The sequence below is a fragment of the Equus caballus genome, chromosome 6 (genome assembly GCF_041296265.1).
Source record: "Equus caballus isolate H_3958 breed thoroughbred chromosome 6, TB-T2T, whole genome shotgun sequence".
NCBI classification, from domain to species: domain Eukaryota; kingdom Metazoa; phylum Chordata; class Mammalia; order Perissodactyla; family Equidae; genus Equus; species Equus caballus.
This window is the reverse complement of record NC_091689.1, coordinates 15,137,500-15,155,376: the sequence shown is the minus strand read 5'-3', so window position 1 is coordinate 15,155,376 and position 17,877 is coordinate 15,137,500. Positions and strand designations below refer to the sequence as shown.

At 48.0% G+C, this 17,877-nt stretch overlaps 2 protein-coding genes across 2 annotated transcripts in view; one reads left to right on the top strand and one right to left on the bottom strand.

Moving 5' to 3' along the window:
• Positions 1-526, bottom strand: part of RHBDD1 (rhomboid domain containing 1) — a 150,995-nt gene extending 150,469 nt beyond the window's left edge. Inside the window, exon 1 of the mRNA XM_070269409.1 lies at positions 461-526. The gene's annotated coding sequence lies outside the window, so the exon portion shown is untranslated. The remainder of the gene's footprint in view (positions 1-460) is intronic.
• Positions 527-803: 277 nt separating this feature from the next.
• IRS1 (insulin receptor substrate 1) overlaps positions 804-17,877 on the top strand; it is a 63,227-nt gene continuing 46,153 nt past the window's right edge. Inside the window, exon 1 of the mRNA XM_023642446.2 lies at positions 804-5,648. Within this exon, the coding sequence (XP_023498214.2) occupies positions 1,908-5,627 (3,720 nt within the window). The 5' untranslated portion in view covers positions 804-1,907 and the 3' untranslated portion in view covers positions 5,628-5,648. The remainder of the gene's footprint in view (positions 5,649-17,877) is intronic.

The window sequence follows — 17,877 nt, the reverse complement described above, 5'->3', positions numbered from 1 at the left end:
CCTAACATCTTTTTAAAATCACAGAAAGATTCCGGAATATGATAAGGGGCATCTCCTTTTCTCCCCTTGCCTTCACCCCTAGGTGTGAATCCCCGCCCCCTGGCTAGGATGGGGGTGCGGGGACAAGCTGCGATATTTGCATTTTCTCCCTAATTGATCAGTTGTTAACCCCACAGGGCGGGACGTAGGGCGCTTCCCCGGGATCCCTCTTCTCGTTGTGGAGTGCCTAGAACTCCACAATCATTGCCCTTGGGCGTCCCTCTGTTCCTTCGAGGTACCTCCCTGCAGCAAATGCGGGGATTCCAAGGTGGAAGGCTGGCTCAGTAGTCCCGTAGAAAACCTTATAAAAATACAGATCTCTTCACCATGGCCTATCACCCTGAAACTGAAATCCAGCGTTTCTATTTCCTGGGAGGAAAAGCCTCGACTAGAAACCTCCCTCCCCAGGGTCCGATCTTACCTGTTCGGTAAGATCCAGCCCAGCTCCCGCGCCCCCTCCTCCCCCGGCCCTCCCACTCAGGGCTCTGTAGCCGCAGTCCCCCCCCGCCGCCCCCCACCCTCACTCCTGCGTCTTCCCGGGCTCGGCCCCCGCGCCGTTTTCCCAGACTCCCCTCGTGCTTTCGGGTAGCCACCCAAACACCCCCGCCCGCGCCAGCGGCGGGGATTCCTGCGGGCCGGGGGCGCCCTGGGTGGCGCGCGGGGAGGAAGGCGCTGCGCCGGGGCGGGCGGCCGCGCAGGGGCGCTGCCCGAGCGCTGCGCCGAGGCCGGGCGCGGGCGCCGCTGCGGCACTGCCGGGGGGCGGAGAGGGGCGGGCGCGGGGCGGGCTCGGCCGGGAATGTAGAGACCCGGGCGGGAGCCTCTCGGCGGCGGCCGGGCTGCGGAGCGCGGAGGCTCCGTCACGTGTTTTTCTCCTCCGAGTGAGACGGCGGCGCGGTCGGAGGGGGCCGGCGCGCAGAGCCAGACGCCGCCGCTTGTTTTGGTTGGGGCTCTCGGCAACTCTCCGAGGAGTAGGAGGGAGGAGGGGAGAAGTAACTGCAGAGGCAGCGCCTCCCGGGGAAGAGGCGTCTTCCCCGACTCCTTCCCAAACCTCCGCCCTCGTCCCCTCCCCTCCTCCCCTGCCGACTGGAGCGAGGGGCAGGGATGAGCCTGTCCCTCCAGCCCGTCCCCAGCTGCCTAGTAGCGTTTCGCGTGGAAAAGCCACTTTCTCCGCCCGCCGAGATGGGCCCGAATGGGGGCTGCAGAGGACGCGTCCGCGGGCGGCAGCAGCAGCAGCAACAGCCGCAGCGCCGCGGTCTCTGCGATTGAGCTGGTATTTGGGCGGCTGGTGGCGGCGGGGACGGTTGGGGGGTGGGAGGAGGCGGAGGAGGAGGCGAAGGAGGAGGAGGAGGAGGAGGGAGAACCCCGTGCAACGTTGGGACTTGGCAGCTCGCCTCCCCCTGCCCAAGGATATTTAATTTGCCTCGGGAATCGCTACTTCCAGAGGGGAACTCAGGAGGGAAGGCGCGCGCGCCTGGAGGGGTAACGCAGAGACCCCTGGCCGCCGCCGCCTGCCTGCGCCGGACTCCAGCCCGGGCGGCGAGAGATGCATCTTCGCTCCTTCCCGGCCTCGGCGGCTGAGGGGAGACTTGGCTCTCGGAGGATCCGGGTTGCACTCACGCCGGACGCACTGCCTCCCCCCAGGGCATGAAACGCCCGTAAACTCCGATCGGAGCTATCTCCTTGGCGCAGCCGCTGCGTCCTCCTTCGGCTGCCCCTCCCCGGCGCGGGGGACGGCGTGGATTTCGGAGTCGGGGTTTCTGCTGCCTCCAGCCCTGTTTGCATGTGCGGGGCCGCGGCGAGGAGCCTCCGCCCCCTACCCGGTTGTTTTTCCGCGCCTCCCTCTGCTCGGCGGCGGTGGCGGCGGCACCATGGCGAGCCCTCCGGAGACCGACGGCTTCTCGGACGTGCGCAAGGTGGGCTACCTGCGCAAACCCAAGAGCATGCACAAGCGCTTCTTTGTGCTGCGGGCGGCCAGCGAGGCTGGGGGCCCGGCGCGCCTCGAGTACTACGAGAACGAGAAGAAGTGGCGGCACAAGTCGAGCGCCCCCAAACGCTCGATCCCCCTCGAGAGCTGCTTCAACATCAACAAGCGGGCGGACTCCAAGAACAAGCACCTGGTGGCCCTCTACACCCGGGACGAGCACTTTGCTATCGCGGCGGACAGCGAGGCCGAGCAGGACAGCTGGTACCAGGCCCTCCTGCAGCTGCACAACCGTGCCAAGGGCCACCACGACGGGGCCGCGGCCCCTGGGGCGGGAGGCGGAGGGGGCAGCTGCAGCGGCAGCTCTGGCCTCGGCGAGGCAGGGGAGGACTTGAGCTACGGGGACGTGCCCCCAGGACCTGCGTTCAAAGAGGTCTGGCAGGTGATCCTGAAACCCAAGGGCCTGGGTCAGACAAAGAACCTGATTGGCATCTACCGCCTCTGCCTGACCAGCAAGACCATCAGCTTCGTGAAGCTGAACTCGGAGGCGGCGGCCGTGGTGCTGCAGCTGATGAACATCAGGCGCTGTGGCCACTCAGAGAACTTCTTCTTCATTGAAGTGGGCCGTTCCGCAGTGACGGGACCCGGGGAGTTCTGGATGCAGGTGGATGACTCTGTGGTGGCTCAGAACATGCACGAGACAATCCTGGAGGCCATGCGGGCCATGAGCGATGAGTTCCGCCCTCGCAGCAAGAGCCAGTCCTCGTCCAACTGCTCCAACCCCATCAGCGTACCCCTGCGCAGGCACCACCTCAACAACCCCCCGCCCAGCCAGGTGGGGCTGACTCGCCGCTCGCGCACCGAGAGCATCACCGCCACCTCCCCGGCCAGCATGGTGGGCGGGAAGCAGGGCTCCTTCCGTGTCCGTGCTTCCAGCGACGGCGAAGGCACTATGTCCCGTCCAGCTTCGGTGGATGGCAGTCCTGTGAGTCCTAGCACCAACAGGACCCACGCCCACCGGCATCGGGGCAGCTCTCGGCTGCACCCCCCTCTCAACCACAGCCGCTCCATCCCCATGCCTTCTTCTCGATGCTCACCTTCGGCCACTAGCCCGGTCAGTCTGTCGTCCAGCAGCACCAGTGGCCACGGCTCCACCTCAGACTGTCTCTTCCCGCGGCGGTCTAGTGCTTCTGTGTCCGGCTCCCCCAGCGATGGCGGTTTCATCTCCTCGGATGAGTATGGCTCCAGTCCCTGCGATTTCCGAAGTTCCTTCCGCAGTGTCACCCCAGATTCCCTGGGCCACACCCCACCGGCCCGGGGTGAGGAGGAGTTGAGCAACTACATCTGCATGGGAGGCAAGGGGGCCTCCACCCTCACTGCCCCCAATGGTCACTACATTTTGCCTCGGGGTGGCAATGGTCACCGCTACGTCCCAGGAGCTGGCTTGGGCACGAGTCCAGCCCTGGCTGGAGATGAAGCAGCCAGTGCTGCAGATCTGGATAATCGGTTCCGAAAGCGGACTCACTCTGCTGGCACATCTCCTACCATTTCCCACCAGAAGACCCCATCCCAGTCCTCTGTGGCTTCCATTGAGGAATATACAGAGATGATGCCTGCCTACCCACCAGGAGGTGGCAGTGGAGGCCGACTGCCCGGCTACCGGCACTCGGCCTTTGTGCCCACCCATTCCTACCCTGAGGAGGGTCTGGAAATGCACCCTTTGGAGCGTGGTGGGGGCCACCACCGCCCAGACACCTCAACTCTCCACACTGATGATGGCTACATGCCCATGTCCCCAGGAGTGGCCCCAGTGCCTGGCAGCCGAAAGGGCAGTGGGGACTATATGCCTATGAGCCCCAAGAGCGTGTCTGCCCCGCAGCAAATCATCAACCCCATCAGACGCCATCCCCAGAGAGTGGACCCCAATGGCTACATGATGATGTCCCCAAGCGGCAGCTGCTCCCCTGACATTGGAGGTGGGTCCAGCAGCAGCAGCAGTGCTGCCCCTTCTGGGAGCAGCTATGGGAAGCTATGGACAAATGGTGTAGGGGGCCACCACTCTCACGCCCTCCCACACCCCAAACTACCCATGGAGAGCAGTGGGAGCAAGCTCTTGTCTTGTACAGGTGACTACATGAACATGTCGCCAGTGGGGGACTCCAACACTAGCAGCCCCTCTGACTGCTACTACGGCCCTGAGGACCCCCAGCACAAGCCAGTACTCTCCTACTACTCATTGCCAAGGTCCTTTAAGCACACCCAGCGCCCTGGGGAGCTGGAGGAGACTGCCCGGCACCAGCACCTCCGCCTTTCCTCCAGCTCTGGTCGCCTTCTCTATGCTGCAGCAGCAGAAGATTCCTCTTCCTCCACCAGCAGTGACAGCCTGGGTGGGGGATACTGTGGGGCTAGATCCGAGCCCGGCCTCCCACATCATCTCCACCATCAGGTCCTGCAGCCTCATCTGCCTCGAAAGGTGGACACAGCTGCGCAGACCAACAGCCGCCTTGCTCGGCCCACGAGGCTGTCCCTGGGTGATCCCAAGGCCAGCACCTTACCTCGGGCCCGAGACCAGCAGCAGCAGCCACCCCTGCTGCACCCTCCGGAGCCCAAGAGCCCAGGGGAATATGTGAATATTGAATTTGGGAGTGATCAGCCAGGCTACTTATCTGGCCCCATGGCTCCCCACAGCTCGCCTTCTGTCAGGTGTCCATCCCAGCTCCAGCCAGCTCCCAGAGAGGAAGAGACTGGCCCTGAAGAATACATGAACATGGACTTGGGGCCGGGCCGGAGGGCAGCCTGGCAGGAGAGCGCTGGGGTCCAGCCTGGCAGAGTAGGCCCTGCGCCTCCTGGGTCTGCTAGCATGTGCAGGCCTACTCGGGCAGTGCCCAGCAGCCGGGGTGACTACATGACCATGCAGATGGGTTGTCCCCGTCAGAGCTACGTGGACACCTCGCCAGTTGCCCCCATCAGCTATGCTGACATGCGGACGGGCATTGTTGTGGAGGAGGTGAGCCTTCCCGGGGCCACAGCGGCTGCTCCTTCCTCAACCTCAGCAGCCTCTGCTTCTCCTGCTGCACCTCAAGGGGCAGGGGAGCTGGGGGCCCGCTCTTCCCTGCTGGGGGGCCCGCAGGGACCTGGTGGCATGAGCGCCTTCACCCGGGTGAACCTCAGCCCCAATCGCAACCAGAGTGCCAAAGTGATCCGTGCGGACCCGCAAGGGTGCCGGAGGCGGCATAGCTCCGAGACCTTCTCCTCGACACCTAGTGCCACCCGGGCGGGCAATATGGTGCCCTTCGGAGCGGGGGCTGTGGTGGGGAGCAGCGGTGGTGGCAGCAGCAGCACTGAGGATGTGAAGCGCCACAGCTCTGCTTCCTTTGAGAACGTGTGGCTGAGGCCTGGGGAGCTCGGGGGAGCCCCCAAGGAGCCAGCCCAAGTGTGCGGGGCTGCTGGGGGTTTGGAGAATGGTCTTAACTACATAGATCTGGATTTGGTCAAGGACTTCAAACAGCGCCCTCAGGAGCGCCCCTCTCAGCAGCAGCCTCCCCCACCCCCGGCCCCTCATCAGCCTCTTGGCAGCAGTGAGAGCAGCTCCACCAGCCGCTCCAGTGAGGATTTAAGCGCCTATGCCAGCATCAGTTTCCAGAAGCAGCCAGAGGACCTCCAGTAGCTCAACTGGACATCACAGCAGGTGCGTTTCCTGGTGACAAAGTCAGAAGACAAAACTGCTTTTAACCTGGTGCTCAATTTCTCTTCCTCTTTGCCTGAGCCCCTTCCCTCTCCTTCCCACTGCTTCCTTAGAGAGTGCACTCATGGGAGGGGAGGAGGTCAGGGCACAGGCGATGAGATGCTCACCCCACCATGACACCTGGCCGGGAGTCAAATAAACCTGTAGGAGCAGCCACCCAGGAGGGCTCTTTCATTTGAGGCTCCCAAGTGTAGTACTTCCTGCAGTAGTTCCAAAACATATTTTCTATAATACCAGTTCTGAAGTTTGTGAAGTGCAGTATAAGAACCTCAGTCTCTTTTTTGAAGTTTTCTTTTGACTATATATTTAGGTCAGTCCGTGGGAGGGACAATTCTCCAAAAATACTTGTTAGTACAGGGGCTAAACTCTTTATTTAAATCAGTTTGTCGGAGCTGTTAAAGGTGATTTTATCAAGTTGCTCTATGTACTTAGTTCTGTCATTTCACAATACCAAGGCAATATAAATAGCAGTGACAATCAGTTTTTATTCCTGCTGCCCTAAAAAAGATTCAAGAGTAAGAGCTTGTTTAGGCTTACATATTTAGAGAGAAATCCCTGTCTATCTGTGACTCTCTTTAGAAAGTAATTGTGGGTGACATTTTCTTGCTATTCCTGAGCCAGGATTTGTGAAATATTATTCACACACCGACCCACCACCTCATAGGCATGGCCGCTATTATACAGGCTATGCAGGGAAACCTGCATGCATCTGGGACCCATTATTAGTTAGGAGTTATAGAAATTCATCTCAGCGTGTCTGCCTTACGGTTGTCTGTTCTTGCAGAGGCCTGCGCGGAGACACCACACAGGTCATTTGGGGACTACTGTACATCTTCTGTGAAATTACTTAACTTTCTTATGTTGAAAAGGAGTATTAAGTAAGGGAATCCAGAGGGTTTGTTTTGCTTAGCACTGAACGTAAGGGCTAAACCTTGCACTCTTGACTTTTAGGATATTTATTGTTTGTCTTTAAGTTCTAGAGTGGACGCCTTGGTAAATGTTGAAAGTTGGCTTTTGGTCTTCTGTGGCCAAGGCTGTATTGAAAATGAAAAACATTTGTAATAGGAAATTAGCCTGCCCTTCATTCTCTTGAGCCTATTTTCTGGTGGTCATAATTGTGGGAAGAAGAGAGGAGTATAGTTTGCAAATAATGTGATGACTTGGCAATGCAGAAGTTTCCAGCATTTGGGAACACTTTATTCTGACAAACTGATTATCATGTGATAGTTTTTTCATATCTGCTTCACAAAATGAGTTTTTAAAAGCATTCTTCTTCTTAATATGTGTCCATTCATAAGAAGCTAATTTGTGCTTTGGGTTTCTATTAATGGGTATTTATTTATTTTATAGTCACAGTCCCCTTGATTCTAACAGTTTGTGATATTTGACCCATATCATTATTTTGCGGAACAAGATATAGGTATACAAACATTCAAACTAAGAGTTTAGGTGGTATATATTACAAAAAGCATTTCTTTGATCAGTAGTCAATGTTTATTTTCATGATTCATGAGAAGAGAGATTTAACCATGTCTATCAACGTCAGGAGTAAAAATTTTGATTACTTCAAATAATGCCTTTGGGAACGTGAATCATTCTAACACTTTAACCATTTGTGTTGCAAAGCGTTTCATTTATAAAGTAATGAGCATCTCAATGAAAAAAACCCAGCAGAACTAAAATTTTGGTTTTAAGGGAGATGAAAGAAGAGGTTAAGAAACAATAAGTTTTCTTTGTCTGTTTTCTTAATTTAAACAGGTTTCTTTTTATGGAGTAGAATAAATAATATTTGCTCCGAAGAAAATGGATGACCAAATAGAGTTTTTGTTTTTAAAAAGGGCTTTAAAATAAAGTTTTCCTTATGTGGATGATACATTAAAAACAAATCAACCAAAAAAAACCAATCTTCCATTCTTAGCTTTCTTAGGGAAAACATAATATTCTGGAATAATCATATAATCATACCCCTAATAATCTTGGAGTAGCAGTAGACCATGCTTTAACAGCACCATGCCAGAAAAATTCTACAATGTGTATCTGTAAGATGTAAATGGAGAGATGAGGGGTGTGTGTGTATGTTTTAAGTGAGGGGCTCAGTGGTACTTGGCACTTTTACATCATAAATTCTGCTTGCTCGCCGCCTTTGCCCTGTTGAGTTTAAAGATGTGATTTGATAGTCAATCATCAGCTGAAACAAAAAGAAAGGAAACCTGTCTGCAACAAACAACTTTTCCTAGGAATGAGTATGTTAGTTTGTGAGAACATTGTTTTCCTAACTTCTTTAGAAATTGCTGTCTTTGCCTCTTTCTCATTTCTCAGGTAAACCCTGAAATAGGAAAGGGAATGAGGTGCTATGAGGGGTGTGCTCTTTCTCCTAACCCCTTATTTCAAACATCTCTGCTTGTTTAATATTTTTCACTGTTTCTTACAGGAGAACATTTGGGAGGTATTTAGCTCAGATGCTCTGCGTCACCTCCCGTCCAACCACCTTTTTTGTTTCTCTTCTCTCTTGTCAATCGGTGTCTCCCTAACTTAGTTCTGACCTGCTGGATTGTTTTCCAGAACTCTCCCTCTCCCATTCTCTTTGTTTCCCACCTCTTATTTCATGTTCCTGGCATTGTCTTTTTTTGCTCCGTTTCAGAATTTCGCAGTACTTGTGGCCTTACTCTCTACAGAGAGTAAACTTGAGATCCCAAGGAGGGCAGAAAGGACACAGCAGCCCAGCCACCTTTAACCAGCATTTACCTCATTTTGTTTTTTTAGTTTTGAAACTGCAACTGGGCAGATAGAGCAGCCTTTGGCAAAGACACAGACCTGAGCGATCCCTTTTAGGTTCCATTGTTTCTTTTGGAATTTTGTTATGTCTTCCTAAAAAACAAAAACAAAAACAAACCCGGGGGGGGGGGGGGTGGGCATTTCTCCTCCCTTCATTCTGTTTCCTTGTGATTTCAAGGATTCTGTACCTCCACGACTGACTCCCATCCCTCTCACTCCTTCCCTCTCCCTCCCGTCCCTGTGTGGCCTTTTTGTCTGGCGCTAACCCTCTCAGCTCTGGCACTCTCCCGTTTCCCGGGTCACCTCCGCTTCCTGCATTCCTCCCTATTTATTTGGCACTTGGCTCCCCCTTCCTCCTCCAAGCCCCCTTTGGCCGTGGGTAGGGGAATCTGCAGCGAGGCAGAGGTCGCCCTCAGAGGTCTGCCACCCTGCCCATCTCCGGTCGCCTGGGGGCGCCCGCTGGGGAGGCCAGGCCCCTTCCCGGGCCACTCGGTAGGAGATGGGGGGCAAGCCTGGCCCCCCGGGCAGTGCGGCACAGAGTCTGGCTTCGAGCGGGCGGGGCGGAGGGCGCTGATTGGCCACTGTCAGAGCCAATCAGCACGAGTGTCTGCGAGTTGCGGAGGGCGCGGTGCGAGGCGGGGCGGGGCCGGGGGCGGGGTGAGGGCCTGGGCGCCCTCCCGCAGTGGTGTGGTCGCTTGAGCTGTGGCTGGGGGCCAGGCGTCCGGAAGGCCTTTGCCCACCCCTCTCCCTCCACCCACCCCACTCCCTCCACCCCTTCTGTTTACAGCCGGCAGAACTGACCCAAATGTGCGCCCCTCCCACCCCCCTCCAGAGGATGTTATGCACTCAGCCTTATTCGTGCATCTAGACCAGAATCCTAAGAATGAGAAAGTCCAACCAGCCCACTGACAGAGGCCGGAAATACACACTTCCTCTCATTTTAATTGAGAAAAATCCAGGCCGTGACCATGTGACGTGCCCCATTTTGTTTCCCTCCTCTCTTTACTACGACGCCACCTTCCTTCATCTTGCTGTCTTGAAATCCGCTAGCAGGAGGTAGCTTCAGCACGTGGTTGGAGGATTGATTGGGTTGGCTCAGGATCCTTACATTTACATCCCTCACTAATAGGAGCGAGGAGAGGGGAAAAAAAGGGGGGAAGGAAATACAAATGCTGTGGCTGGCACTGTTTGGGGATCGTTCGGAAAAAACCTCATTTGGCTTGAAATTGCGTTAGGGTCAACATTATAATGAGCGCCTGTAGTTTGCAAAGCAGGGAGCTGGAAAAGATCAACAGAAACTGACCCTTCTAGGCCCAAGGGAGCTCAGAGTGAAATGAAAACGTCGGATAGAGCTTGCAAATCGTGAGAATCTAGAGCTTCATTACAAGGGCTTGGGTAGGGTTCCTTACTGAGGTTGGAGGAAATGCTGTTTAAGCTGTCATAAACAGATTGGTTTTTTGACCAGTGACAGCTCATCAGGGCAGGCTGGGCGGACTGATTTTGAAAGCTTGCTGAATTTGTGTTGTGCTCCTTCGCATAAGCAAAATTATGTGAGATGTATTACTAAATGGGATGGAAAATTTGTTCAGATTTGTCCTTTCTAAAATAAAGAAGGAAAATAAGAAAGAAATACTGTGGAAGTATTTTCTTCTCCCCCTACTCCCCTATCCCTCTCAAATAAGCATTTCTCACCAGCCGGCATCCCTGTTGCACCACTGGATCATAAGCCCGAAGGCCTGAGGTGTTTATAGAAACCTCACAGGTGAAAATGCAAAGAAGAAGGACGCCCCCTTTTAAATGTTATGCCCCGATACTGCTTCTGATTGGTGGGAGAGAGTTTCCCTCTTGTTGCAGAAAACTCTGAGCATCGAACAATTTTGTTAAATTCTGCCATTGTTTAAGAAACTTTTTATGTTCAAAAATAAATCCATAAAAAATTCCATATATTGTCATTTATCTGATTGTCCCCCAATAAATACTATCTCCAATATTGTCTTATAGTGGGAGACTTGGAATCCAAGAGATCATGCTCCCTTACTCTCTTTTATTTTGGTTCATCAAAATTCCTGGAAAATAGCTTTATGCTATCTTGAATGATGCAATGGAAAAAGCAGCTCCTGGGAGCCAATGATTTTGCTTGGTAACTCAGCCTGTGCCCTTCACTGAATGACCTTGGGCAAGTCACTTAATTTCTCTGAACCTATTTCCTCATCAGTAACTTGAGAATTTTGTTCTCAATTATTCTAACCTCCTTTGCATAGGAGTATTTTGGAGAAAATGACTGATATTCTTTAATGGGTCAGTTATAATGAGAATTCTTCCTGAGGAAGCTGTTGATGGAGTCATAATGAAGAACATTAGAATATTCTGTTCTGTCCTGTTCTAGCTTTTGGATCACTCTGTGGTTTGATTCAGGACTGACTTTTAACTTTTCTTTCTTAGAGAAGGCATTTTCAGGTTTTAACAGAGCTTAAGACAAACCCTCCTGACTGCAGTCTAAGTTTTTGAAACCTTCTCTAGTCTGGGTTAGGCTGTTCTCTTTTTTTAAAATGCAGTGTGTGGTGGAATGCAAGTCACCTGCTAGTTCTTGCGTCCTAAAGTCAACTGTTGGAAGCATCCCCCCCTCACTCCACCCTACAGTACAGGTCAAGTTTTAACCAATTCATGTCTATGACATTATTCTGTTTATTCTGTTGGAAATCACCCCTTCTTGCGAGGGTGGTCTGTTTATGAATAATATTTCTCATTTGTATCATCAGAATCCTTCAGTGAGATATCCATTTAGTGAATGGAAAGGAAATCTGAGAGGCCACTTGGGGACTTAGAGGAAATCTTCCACAATTTTTTGTTTAGTTTTAGTTTTCTCTCTTAGTTGTGTGAAAAAGCTCAATATTTCTCTTGCCAGCAAAATGAGTGTTGTCCAGCTTTTTTGTGCTTTAGGATTTTTGATTAGTTAGTGGAGCTATACCCAGCTTTGCTGACTCAGTGTTATGTTGGCTGTCTAGTTGCCAATGTATTCAGAAGTTCTGACCCTTTGGGCACCTCCATGTGGATTTCATAAATCATTAGAATAGTCTATTGACTCGTTCAGAATTCCATTGCTGTACCTTTTTCAATCTCTTGCCATAATCAGATATGTTTCTCAGTTGTGTAGTATATAAATGATTTATTTTGGTGGGTTGGTAATTTTAGGATAATGGAATACTTCACAATTCTAAGGTTTTGTTTTGCTTTGTATTAAAGAAAACCATTTCCTCAAGTTTCAGAGTTAGTGGAAATTGGATGCAAGAAAAACAGCTCTTGAGAATTCAGTTTGAAACCAGTTTCACGCTAAAGTTTGTTACTTTTATTCATTCTAATATTTTTTCTGTGTTTAAAATAATAGATACTCTCTCCACCACATTTATAATTATGTAATTGATTTATCATTTTATTACTTTGAGTCCCTAGCTATGTGGCATACTTTAAAAGCTCTTTTTAAAATGTTATTGAAACATGTTCAGAAGTTGTAATCACAGTGAATTTTAATTTAACAGCATGATATTTTAATGTTAGTATGGTATAATAGTACACTCATTTCAAACTAATATGAAATAGTAAAAAAAAGTTATTGTAAAGCTTTTTAAAATGATAGGCTAGTAAATGTCATCTACTGTCTTCTATTCTTGTCTGATGTTATGGAAACAGTAGTCTCTCTCCCATTCTTAATTCACAGAAAAAGGGAGAAGATGGATTAGATAAATATAAGCTACTGTCATCTATGGGGAAAGGAACATTCTCCATTTTAATAATATTTTTGCTGCAGGCTCTGCTATAATGTATTTGTTAAAATAGATTTGGTGGGATAAATGTTATTTGTGCTTCTTCAATGAGTGAATGATCTTTGAATAATAGAGCTTTTAAAAATGATGTGTTTACATCGAAAAGGCTGCTTTTCTTTTTCAACCCCTGTCTGCATTTTCCTTGATGATGCCAGTAGAATGGAATATATGGGTCAGACTGTGATTTTAATTGTCTCTCTCTTCAAACAGAGAGGAGATTTTGTGCTTTTATTCCCCTACCTTGAATGTTTTATTGAGTCAGCTGAGGTGCGTTCATTGTTTTCCTTTTGTGATTTCATGTTTTTTTGTTGTTTTTTTCCACTCTGTGTCACACTCTCAGCCATCAACCCCTGGCCCAATTAGAGCCAAACTTATATACATTGGATGCTAATTGGTTGAAGAAGATGACAGTGAAACCCAAATTGTAGTAGGAAAAAAGACTTTGATAAACTCCTCCTCACTCCCTTTTTTTTCTGTTGACCAAAAAATACTTTGATGTGAGTTCTCTGATTGTCCCTGACATATTTAGGTCATGTTGTTGAACAGTATCACTTAATCTTGAGAAGTTGATATAGTTGTATTGTGTTGGTTGAAATGATCAAAGAGGCATTCTCTTTTTTTTCCTTCCAATATATGTAGTATGGCAAACAAATTATATTTTGCACAGTAAGTTGTGATTCTTACTTTTAGAAAGGTTATAGTCTAAGTGAGACAGGCAAAATTAAAGATATAAAAATATAGCAGTTGAAGGTCTCTGAAATAATTACCGTGTCTTCAAACATTATTCATCTGAAATTTTTCAATGGTCATTTCCCTGTTCATTTTTAAGTTATTTAAAGGATTCCTTATGATATGAAAAATAATCATACTTACCCTTGAATTTTAGGGATTGTGGGAATAATCAGAAGAACTTTAGCATCTCCAGGGCACTATTGGAGGCCACGCATCTCCCAACCCCAACAGAAATGATCTGGCCTTGGCCAAACAGACCCAAAACCATGATTTCTTGTTGATCTTCTCTCCTTCCTTTTCCTCAGTAAACACCGTTAAGCACCTACTGTGTTGCAAATAGCACATATTTTGTTGAAAGAGGATGGAGCTGAATACATGGAACTGGAGGAAGAATCGGAATGAGAAGAGTTCATCCAAGTCGTTACCAGATTTCTTATGGCACACTTATTTGGGGAGAAATCAAGATTCACGACATGCAGTCCATGAAAGTCAGCCTTTTCCAAATACTTATAGGGCAAAAATGCCCATCTACCTTAAAGTTTTGTGCTTTTCTTATCATTTTACCCATGGCTTCCTGTCTCACAATTACACCAGCATACTTTAATTTATAAGGCTGTTGAGACTCTATTCAGAAGAGTGATCCATTTTCGGATATTTAGATAGCGAACATATATTGGCAAGAGGCAAAGAAAGATATCTTTGATCCAAGTGAAGCAGCCAGGAGAGGAGTCCAGGTGTTAAATGCACAGGAGTTTAATGAGTACTTGTTATGGGTTGGTCAGTGTTAGAAAACACCAGGTGAAGGTGTGGGAGCTGTAAGAGAAGTTGTATAGTCTTTTCTTTTGGTCTTAGAAGCTCTATTATTCAAGGACTTCTTTTTTCCCTTGGGGTGGGCAGTTTTTATTTTTAGTGGTGAAAGGTTCTAACCCTCTGACCTCTGGTTCTTGTGCTTGCTTCTGCATGGACGTATAATCTCCTTTGAGGTTTTGTCACTGCTCTCAAGTTCATGCACCCTCTCTCTCTCTCATTTTGATGATACGCAGTCATATTGTTTTTTTAAGTTTATAGTAGTTTCTTGCAGAAACATAAAAATCCATTTTTTTAGACCACCAAGTTTTATGATCAGTTGCTGGGTCTATTCACACTATTTTTAAAAATTTTTTGATATAGGCAATGTGTGCACATGCTTTAAGTTTCCAATGGGTTTAAGAGAATTTTAAAAAGGTATAGAGTGAAAAATAAGGCCCCCTCCCTCTCTTGTTTCCCAGCTTCTCTTCTCATAGGCCACCAGCAATGCTGGGTTTTGTTTATCTTTCCAGAGATGAATTGCTTGTAAATGTTGAAGCTTAGTAATAGAAAGTTGGTTAACTGCCCACCTGCTCAAAGTCTTCCATGGAACAACATACTCAGATCCCGAATTTCTGCACTAAAGGAACATAGCAGACAATATCTTCTCTTACGGTAGACTCAGCACTTTCTTTGTTAAAGGGAAAAAGAAAAGTACTGTTTACTTTCCATCCCTCTTTTGAATCCTCAGGTTAAAAAAAAATCTATAACCCAGTGAAGGAGGAAAAGCAAGAGTTAACAAATGATCTACTTTTCTAACTTTGAAGCATTTGTGCAAATTGATTAAGAAGGGTTTTCAAATACTACTGTTTTTCATCTTTATTGCTTTATTTACTTCCCTTGTTCGCTGTCAGGCATCCCCACCCCCTCCCAGACTGAGTGAATAACTGGTTCTTAATATAGTGTAGTAGGATTAAGTATAAAGGTTAAAGATCCTTTTGAAGACTTTGTGGACACCACCGTCTCATAGGTTTGAGAGTTCAAAAGGATGAATGCTTTTAATTAGAAGAGTCTTTCACTATTTCAGACTCTAGGAGCAGTCCATTTTAGACATAGTATTGCATGCAAATAATTCAAGAAATTCCTTTACACTAGTGATTTCCTCTCTCTCATTTTAGTTATTATTTCATCCAAAGTTATTAATATTTTGGAGAAAATGTGTGGAATTTAGAGACTGTTGTGTCTCCTAAGGAAGATATGTGTATCACTGAGATAATTTTTGGAGCCAAAGAGGAACTCTAATGGTTAAAAACATTTATGACCCGTGCCCTGATGTCCTTGCTGATTGTAGTCCAGGTAGAGTGGGAATAGAGTGGGGTAGCTCTTGTTACAAAGTAGAAACTTTCAAGAATGTGATAATGGATAACATTGAACTTAGAATTATCAGCATTTTATCATTTTCGGTGTCTTGTTAATAAGAGTCTGCTAAAAGCAATAGTAACAGTTTTCTTCCAGATCATCTAGAGTAAGGAGAAATGAAATTCAACATGAAAGAACTTTTTAAAAAGCCGCTAAACAGTTTAATATGAAGCTATCCGGTTTCTTAGGTGTATGTGTCCTTTAGCTTTGATGTGTAACAACCCTCCTCCCTCCCCAAACCGGTTGCCTTAGAACATCAGTCATTTGTTAGATCACAGTTCTATGGGTTGGTGATTTGGGCTGGGTTCAGCTGGGCAGTTCTGCTTGTTTCCCCTGGGTAAGCTCAGGTGGATGCAGTGGCTCCTGGAGGGTCGGCTGGGTATGGTTGGTCTAGGGTGGCTTCCTGCACTTGTCTGGTGGATGATGCTCGCTGGCAGTTGGTGATTGCAATTGACTGAACTACGTGTCCCCTGCAGGCTCATTTGAACTTCTCATGGTGTTGGATGAGTTCCCAGCAGCCAGAGAGGGCAAGCATAAATAAGTACTTTTCAAGCTTCTGCTTACACCACATTCGCTTACTATCCCATTGCCCAAAGCAAGTCACAAAGCCACGCCCAGTTTCAAGGGATGGAAGAATAGACACTACCTCTTGATAGGAGAAGCCATTTTTTCTGATTTATCCAATATATAAGTGTATTTATAGCTGCAGTTACTTATGTCATCATCAACAATCATTTATCATTTGCATGTTGAACATTTAGAATAAAATTATTCTTAGATGTTTATAATGAATATTCTTGGTTTTGGGTGAAATATCAATGATTTCCTTTATATTAAGGTGGTATCACTTTTTTCATCTTAATTTTTCTTTGAAAAACATGAAAGCTTATGTTCCCTCAGTAAATCTTTACTGAGTTCATACTGCCAGCCAGGCACTGGTGGCTGAAATGGGCGTAGCCCTATGCTTGTGGTTCTTATAGGAGGCAGGGAACTGAGAAATAAAGAATTGTGCTGTTGCAAAATGTGGTATTATGAAGAAGGGGGCAAGGTGTTATGAAGTAGAATAGCGGGGAACCATTTTAAATGTGGAGGCAGGACATAATTTCAGAAAATAGTAAATAGTGTAGTTCTATCATTCAGGTTATAAAAAGGAAACAGACTGGATCAGTGAAAAGGAAAAACATAAAAAAAATGATACTGAGGTTTCTAGTAGTTAGAGGCTGTTGTCTGTTTTTAACGCCATTGGCGGCTGGTGAAGATATTTATGCTGTTTGTCCTAGACTAGAGGATTACGGTTTCTAACAATCCTTAGGTGGCTCACATAGGACTAGAGATGAAATGTGGTACTGGAAGGGAGCCCAGAGCCGGAGGACATTAGGCATCTTGTACCATCCTCCTTCTGCCCTTTCCCCGCTGACTGCCCCTTCCCTGTGTCCACAAGAAGTTGGACTGGATGAGAACTTGCTCAGAGAACCAGACCTTTCATGAGGAGAGGTGGGGAGCAATGGCTGAAATGGAGTCAAAGACCTTTAAACGGTTTGAAAGAGTTTTTCCCACCTGAGCACAAATCCAGATCTTGGTAATACAGAACTGCTGATTGTTGGAAAGCAAGGGCACATGGCTGGCCACATCCCACTCAAAGCCAAGCCAATATTGCTGTTAATTCTTTGCTCCAGATCTCCTACCAGGCGGTGTTTACATTTGTCCTTTACCAGAACCATGAATGTGTTAAATGTTCCTGAGGTTAGAGAACAAAGCAAAATGGAACACTGTATAAAGTATATTAGTAGGGGCAGAGGAAGGAGATCCCTGAAGTGTTTTGAGGGGCTGGTTGAGTGGGGTATTTATATCCTGATCTTGGCAATGCTGCACCCCCTTCCCAATTCCCTTGCACCCCTTGAACCCCAGCTAAACGATAACTTTCTTTCAAAGTTGATCCTGTTCCCTCTGGTTAGGTTAAGAAATATGAACATTACATTTTTTTGAAAGAATGGATATTGGCTTAATTTCTGAAAATATTTTACTTCCTCTAGTAAGGTATCCTGGAAGTTGTTGGGATTCTAATTAAAACTTGCCCTTTTGCCCAAACTTTACTGCATGCATGCTTGTTTGCCCGTGTGTGTGTGTGTGTGTGTGTGTATGTGTGTGTTTGGAGGTGGGGCGGAGAGTTAGGGGGTGGGAACTCCAGTCCAATAAAAAGGGTTATAGTCCTAAAACTAGGTCTTTAAAAATATTTTGCAGCCTGAGCCTGTGGTCCCTCACAAGTCCCCACAAGGGACGACCTTCAGAAAGTGTGCAGGCTTGTTATTTCTCGGGCCTTTGAACTGGGTGAGGAATGTGTCTGAAGATGGAAAAATGATTGGCTGGTACTTTTAGCCTCCAGCCTGAAACTCGCTGGAGGAATGTTATTGTGTCTTCAAAGCGTGCTTCCCACCACGCTGTATTAGTTGGGCTCTTTGCATTATGAAGTACACAACAAAACCCATGCCACCCAATTTGATCTAATTCACTGGCTACTTTTAGGTGGATTTTAAATTAATGTGTCTCTTCTCCAAGAATAGAGCCCCATTCTGCCGCTCCCTCCCCACCCTGACTGAGATGATTTATTGTTACTAGATAAGGAAACTTCAGGCCTTTGT